General features: G+C 39.8%; 1 protein-coding gene across 1 annotated transcript; it reads right to left on the bottom strand.

Moving 5' to 3' along the window:
* Window positions 1-619: 619 nt before the first annotated feature.
* CUNH13orf42 (chromosome unknown C13orf42 homolog) lies at window positions 620-4926 on the bottom strand. Its single transcript, XM_066177293.1, has 3 exons — window positions 4513-4926; window positions 1675-1822; window positions 620-861 (listed from the first exon to the last, which is right to left on the bottom strand). Exons 1-3 carry the CDS (start codon window positions 4924-4926, stop codon window positions 620-622), a joined length of 804 nt encoding a protein of 267 aa, XP_066033390.1.
* Window positions 4927-7962: the final 3036 nt, after the last annotated feature.

Genomic DNA, 7962 nt, shown 5'->3' with positions numbered 1-7962 from the left:
ATTTCCAATAGCACGCAGGGTACAAAACATTGGATCACAGTATTCCCCCAAACACAAGTTTCTAATGCTGATTCCCTCACTGCAGCTCTTTCCTTCTTGTACTGCAGACCAAGGGTATCTTGGTGCTGCTGTATACTCTCAGAAGATAGAGTCAATGATGGCACGTACAAATTTTCACAAGAAATGGAGAAAATTCTGCTTCACTGCTCTGACATTGGAAACACTGCTGCAAAAGCTCCAACATATTTGCTGAATTCTTTGAACTGCTTTGCAGTACTGGAGTCAGAAGAAAAATTACTGCACCAGACAATCTCTGAATCATTGCATTCTCTAACAGCACTAGAAAAAAGGCTTGTCAAGCTGGAGCTCCCCCCCCAGGCTGAATGACAAAGCAGTATTGTTAGGCACAGAAAATTTGATGAGTTAAACCATCATTTGAGTCCAACATTGGAATAGCCATGGCTTAAAATACGTCCCCTCACGAAGAACCTTCAGTGACTGCACAGGTCACTTCTAGAGTGTAAGTGATGGACCAGTGGTAAAAAAAAAATAAAAATTCAGGTCTTACATGCCCTATTTCATATATTCTGTCTTCAAGTGAAAAGGAAACATTCTTCTTTCAACATTCTTTTTTGCGTGTTTTAGGCTTAAATTTTAAAGTGCTGTATGCCCCTTCCACAGCTTTGGGCAAGTACATGGGATGCCTTTCCAACCTTTTCCTAGAGCCAGTGGTTCTCCGCTGACTGTTTCTTTGAGATTGGTTTGCAGCCTTTGCTGCTTGGGCAGTATCCTGGGAGTATCTCCGGGGAGCACGAAGGATCCAGTTTGAATGCAAACTGTGCTCACTCGTACTGGTAGCAACTGAAAGACAGAAGATAACCTGGGATTAACAGTTTGTCAGTGACATTTTTATCTGTACAGTGAGGAAACAGGGTGTTTTCTGGGTCCTTCCTGGAGGTAAGGTCAAGAGACAAACCTTGTTTCACTACAGGATATCACTTGGGATGGGATTCATTTTATCTAGAATTTCAACACCTACAGCATAAATATGTATGTGAGAGCTAGTCACTTCAAATACACTCCTTGGGCACAGCTAAAATGATCTGCTTCAGATATTCACCTCAGCCTGAAGCAAAGGTGAGAAATATCTATATCCCTCTGCTGTTTATATAGGAGACATGATGACCTTAGATTGGCACATCTTCCTTTCTTTGGGCAATCCTATCCTTTCTGATGAAAACCTCCAGTAATTTAGCCTAATCGCTAAATTACTTCTTTTTTGATAGTTGGAAAGGAGTCACCCAGCCATTTCTCAAAAAAAAAGGATGAAGAAAAAATACATTTATACTTTTTATAGTTCTCCAAAGACAGCTTGAGGTAGAAATGCGAGGGTGGAGTTCAGCCCTGAGCAGAAGGCAAGCATTATTCCAACCTTGCACATGCTACCTTTGTAATGTAATGACCACACATAAAATAGTTGTACCCATTCAACAGGGAAGACGTGACATATACTGTAATTTCGCATATTGCATGTAATGATCCTAGATTTGGGAAACAAAACTAGAGGACAACTGATTAATTAAATTAATGAATTAAACAAACATGATCTCACAATGCTGCTCCTCCCTCTACCCTTTTCACACCAAAAAACCATTTGGCTGATTTATACCACACCATCAAAATCAACATCCACATTTGGCAGATCCACGTCAGGAACTCTCCGCCATCTCTCTGAATCCAGGTCTGCAATGACTGAGTCAAAGAAAGCTATTGCTTCTCTTACATCTGAATTTGACTGTGGGCCTTTCCTTTCCATGGATGCCTGTTGATCAGACAATGGAGAAAAAGTTAGCCAAGGCTTGGGCACAATGATTCTTAATGAGCAAACACTATACGAAGGATGTATTTGATGCCATACTTCAGGCTGTCAGAAAAAAAAAAAAAACAAGGCCAGACTACTCCACTGTGTAGAAATCAAAGAAAGCAGGACAGCAGTCTAACAAATACCCATCCTGTTCCATGCTCAACAACAAGTATCTTCCACTTAGGCACTACTGGCCAGGTGTTACGAAATCCCTCAGAATCTATGTACCAGGCCAATTAATTGGGTGGCTAAGTGACAGCGGGGCTTTGTGGCCAAATTTATTCTGCCTAGCACTAGGCTCCTAAGGAGACTCACATTAGAAATACAGTCATGCAGGGTTCTTTCTGTAATCAATGCTGGGCTCCAGTACCTTCAGAGGATGAGTCAGGCCTTAAGTAGGCTGAACCCTCCTCTGCAGGCAGCTCTTTCTCTCAGCTGAAAAGGAATTGAGGGGTAACTTTGTTACTAATTTAAGCATCTTATTTCAATGCCTAGGTTAGGTGAAATTAATCCAGATCTAAATTGCTAAAGTCTTTTTGAAATGAAAAAGGATGGTGCGTGCTAAAATATGAGTCATTCAACACTGTGATAATTCCCACAAGAAAGCCACACAGTTTAAGAGCCTGTCTTAATAAAAAATCAAACGCCTATCTATAAATGCTGAAGCAGTCGTAAAACCTTGGTTAGTGATTCTGAGGGTATGTATGGGATGAATAATTCTTGCCAGGCTCTACCTAATAAAGAGACATGTATTTTCTTTGCTAGTCCAAGTCAGGTATATTGTCAGGCTGTAATACCAACTCAGAAAATTGCTATCCTGGGTTTCAGTGACGAAAAAGGATACGTACCATGTCACACCTCTGAAGGACCAGCCTGTTCCCTGTTCTGTGGAGGCAGACAGATGAAGTAGCTGGTTCCCCTCCTGACATTATGGGTTGATTGACATTCTCAGAAGTGTTAAAAGATAGCTGCTACCACACATCTACTGGAAATAGTGACTGCTATTATGACTAAGCGCTTATTGGTTAAAAGGCATTTTAAAGAAATGCCTATGTGCTCCCAGCATCTGATACACCTCTCCATTCTTTTCCTCCACTAGACACAGGTGACACATTTTGAATCCATGGTCAGTCTTTAGACCAAGACCCAGGGATCTTTGGATCAAAACCCCCATGAGGACAGGTTTGTCTGGACAAATTACCTTCCAGCAGGTTAGAGAAAGATGTGAATTTCCACTGACAGGTAATTTAAGAAGAACAGGTAACTTGGAACAAAACCATTCAAGCCTGGTGATAACACAAACCTTGAAATTTGTGTAGTTAAGAAGAGTAGTCTGAATCTTGCAAAAGTCTTCTTGACCTCTCCTTAATTTTTACAAAGCCAGAGGTGTGCAGCTGTGTCCCTGCCATTTGTGTTGACAAGAATGATTCTTATGGATGACATAATCCTGCTGATGTTCCTGTCTGTTTCCAAGGGGATGGCTCATGGAGTGAGCATGCCAGTCAGTACCAGGACTGTTCATACGTAAGGGCTAGCTGGCCAAAGTCAGACGACAGCACTCTTAGCCTCAGACTGTGGGAGATCCAATTGTTTACCAAAAAACAAGTTAAGATTTTGGTGTTTTTCTAAAGCAGTATTTTCAGCAGCAAATCTCAGAAGTTCACAAACCATTCTGAAGTTCCGCTGTGACCAAACATCTAAATATGGCAGCAACGTTATTTAAAGTCAACCTGGCTTAATCATTAAGTTCAGCCATACATCCCTTCTTCCCACCATCCCCATTACTATCCAGCTTAAAGACTGCTCTGGATAACCTGTGAGTCTCCTGCTGAAGTGGTTTGCAGTCATGTTACCCTAACAGATCACCCCACTTGCTGCAATCCTTTGTTTTGTCCTCACTGAATCAAGTCCAGAGTCAAAGTAACCACTGAACTGTCTAGTGATATGCAAACCTATAAAGCTTTTATTTCTAGGATACATGAAAATAATCTGCACAAAAGATGATATTCCAGTCTTATTTTTGTAGTATCATTAGAGTAAACAGTGAAGAATTACACTGTCTAGAAATGACCCACCAACTTATCCATGAACAGGAGAAAGGAACCCTTAAGAATTCCTCCTGTAGAGCTTGCACTGATGATAAATGTAGCACTGATAAGTTAACTGACCACTCAGAAGAAAAAAAAAACAAAATCAAACCTTCTTTGTTTCAGTGAATTTTTAACTATTTTGTGTAAACAATTTTGTCAATAAGAAGGCTGCCAGGAAATCCAGGGATGACTTCACTTGTCAGTCATTAACAGCTATAAATAACCATAGTGAAGGACTCCAAGGTACTTAAGTAGTCTATCAGAGCTTGCCCTTTCTTAACACGTTTTCCATACTCTCATAACTTTTCCCTACTTTCTCTCTCTCAACATACTCCCCCTCAAACATAAACATACACATTTCTTTCCATGACCAGTCATTCATTCCTAATTTTACACTACTTCAAAAGAATCTTAAGATATTTAGCAACATTTCAAATGATGTATCAGCAAACTGACAACCGGCTGAAAGCAATAAAGCAGAAAATCAATATAGGTGATATAGCTCCGATGATTTTATTGCTTAAGACTAAGCACACGGCAAAAGTTCTTGGAAATTACCTTAGAAGACTCTTTGGAAGGAAGTGGAAGAAATGACTTTTTTCCAGTTTTGGATGATCTTGTGGATGCTGGAGAATCTGCAGCCATATGCATGGATTTCAAGTTATTGAGGTTTTCAAGATATTTTTTCCTCAAGGCTAGCAGATCCTGTAGGTACTTCAGGCAGTCCTGAGTCTTAGAGTACATCCAGTCTCTGTCTTCCTCTTTTGGCTGAAAGCAAGAGTCAATGCTGCTTGTACTTCTGCATTTCTTTAGTGGTTCACTAACCTTTTCCTGCTCACCTCCAAGGACGTACATAGAGGTGCTGCGGATCAGTCTCACTGCAGAACCTGCGCCATCACAGTAAGGGATGTCATCTGTCACGTTTCTTCGCTGGGAGTTGGGGTGAAATATAGAATGGATCTTTTTGAACATAATGTGTCACTTCCTCCCCTTTATATTTTTTCTTTTCCAGCTCTTTAATTTAACACTGGGTCTGGCAATCAGAAGCAGTTCCCTTTGCCCTTAGCAGACAAAAAAATTTGCCACTTACTATAATGAGAAGAAAAAAGAAACTTATGACTGCCCCAGTTGTTTTCAGTCTAACCTTGTGAGAAGCATGATGGTAATGCAGAAATGTCTTTTCTATTCAGTTTGTGTCAGTGAAAGAGCTTTGTCCTTTCCTCGGTTTAAAAGACAGTTGATGAGATCAAATATCATAGTTTGATCTGTTGTTTGACGTCTGGTCCCCAGAAAAAGCATCAGCACGGAGGCAAGAATTCCCTCTCCCACTGTTCCTGCGCGCCCCTGGATTCCCCGGGGCGCTGGCCCTGGTGCTGATCCGCTGCGGCCGCCGCCGAGCACCCGCCGGCCGCCGCAGGGTGATGCTCGGGAAGAGCTGGCTGGAACCAGCCTCCGCAGGGGCGAAAGTCTGGGTGGAGAAGGATAGTTTCTGTCGAGTGGAGTTCAGCCGCTGAAAGAAGTCGCTCTGGGTTTCACCCGGCAGTAACCAGGAGATGGCTTCAGCTACCTGACACCACAGTGCTGACAGGAACGGAGTGGATTCAGATGTCAGGCTCTGTTACACTCAATACAAAGATGCCCTGTGTAAGGGATGCTGTAAAATAAAACACTCTTCCAAAGTACTCCTCTGGCAAAATACTGCAGACAGAAACCTAAGAATTTGTGTCTTTCCACATTAGTTGCCCTCCTAGATTGGTGCAAGTACATTTAATACAGCAGGTTTGATGATTGATTTTTGGCTGAAAGTACTGAGAAACTTTGACTATTATTGGCATACTCGAGGCATGGCTAGTATTTGTGACTATGTGTCCACATGATGTATGCTTTGGAGATGAGAAGATAGTGAACTGAGGCAATAAACAACTATTTAAAAGCAAGCAGAGATGCCCAAAATAGTTTTCAAAAGAGTTTGTTCAGAAGAGTTTTTGTAAGTCATCCTGCCCAAGCATTGACTGCTTGAGGAAAAATAATTATTTTTATATCAAATAGATATCACCCTGCAAACACCACTGGGCAAATTTCTTCTAATGCTTCTGGGAGTGCTAGTAGAAGGCTTAAGCATCATACGATCTGTAGGATCTCAAAAGGAAAGATAGGTTGGCACATAAATCTGTGCCTATTGCTTAGGGAACTCTAAAATCTGGATACTAAACATACACCACAATCATCTTAAAATGTTCTTTTTACTTATAGATAAAGTTAATATGTACTTATAACGTAGAATTGAGGAAAACTAGTTTTTGCCACTTTTTCTATCTTCTAATAGTAGTAATTCCCATTGCAGCTGAAAGAAGCCTAGAGATTGTTCTGAAATATAGTCAGCTCTGTGGTATCTAGTACTTGTACGGAGGTATTCCATTATCGGTTCTCTCCAACGGTCTACTCAATCCCCCAACTAGGTAATAGATTAAGTTGATTTTATGCTAACATGGATCATTAGAACTATTTAAAAAAAGTGAGCTTTCTCCCCTGAATTACCTGTCTGAGATAGATAAAGTTTCAGGTCATCAATTCTAACACAGAATAATAATAATTCCATCTACATACTGATTTCGTTTTCAGAGCAACAGGCTGTAAGGGGGGTTTTATGCATTGTCTTTAGTGGGTGAGGTAAATATCTGCCATAACCTTTCCAGGGAACTTGTTTACCAAGTTAAGAAAATGAGACTTTTCCAGAATAACCCTAACAAAAATTTACCTAAATTTGCTGCATGGGATACCGGTCTTTGTTTATAGACATGATGTAATGCCAGTGAGCCTCAGAGCATTCTAAGGCCTCTTAGTTCTCTCAGTCAGAAAATCCATAAATCAAGAAAATCAGTGGGAAATCAAGAAAGTAGTGACAAAGGCTTGAATCAATAAGGTCATTGGGAACTCCACTGAGAAACTGCTTGCAGTATCAGATATTGCCTTTCAATTGCAGATCAATTTATAAGCTCACCTGGGTTTATAAAGAGCTACAGGCTAAAGAAAAATCCAGAACCAACCAATCAATCAGAAAACCCCCCAAGGTTCTGTTGATGAAACCACAGGAAAAGGTACATCTCTGAAGAGTAAATCTGATGATATGCACTGGCATTTGTAAAACATTTCATATAGGCCATAGCTTTTTTCTACCCTGCTTCAACTGAATACTGAAAACATATGCTGTCACTGACATCTCACGGATTTAAAAAAAAAAAAAAAAAGCTTTCAGCCTCTAAAGAGAGTTCTCAATTTCTAACATGGTTATTCCCAATTTTTTTAAAAGCTTGCTGGGTCACATTCATTCTGTGCCAACATATGTGTCATTCCCATTGTTCATGGTATTGTTAAAATAAGGAAGTATTAATAAATGCATGAAACAATACAGTATCTGCATTATATAATAGAATTTCATTTGCAGTCATAGATGGCCATTTACCATTTTTTCAGACATGAATGTTTTATTCTATGCTTTGATAATGGGCAGTGAGGCAATCTTACTCTCTGATTGTAAAAATTAATATTAATTTGTTTTCTTCAGAAAATCTACTGTAATTTAAATAGCTCCATGGATTTAAAAATTTAAAGAATGAAATAAAGGATACACTCCGCTTTGTTTTCTAAGACAAGAAATGCCCTTTGAAATGTCTTTTTGAGATATTTTCCTATAAAGCATTTGCTTTGAAACATGTTTCTGGAGTAGTATTTCATTTATTTATTATTCAAACTCTATTTCCCATGACCCTGTAAGTGCCCATTTTTAAGTAAATAACAGGGCAATTATAATTCAGCCACCACCACAGATCACAGGCCTCTTCCCCAGAGTTACTGCTGTGGACTGAATATGCTACTGTTATCCAAGACAACTGGTAATTAAAAGTGAAAGTCTTATTCAAGAATGATTCCTTTCTGCACAGGCACTCATCATATGCCTAATATGGCCGAAGAAAAAAATTTAATTCTTTTAATTCAAAGTTCCAAATT

Source organism: Chamaea fasciata, unplaced genomic scaffold, assembly GCF_029207755.1.
Source record: "Chamaea fasciata isolate MVZ Bird 193981 ecotype frontalis unplaced genomic scaffold, bChaFas1.0.hap1 SCAF_2, whole genome shotgun sequence".
NCBI lineage: Eukaryota > Metazoa > Chordata > Aves > Passeriformes > Sylviidae > Chamaea > Chamaea fasciata.
This window is presented reverse-complemented; position numbering and strand designations above follow the sequence as displayed.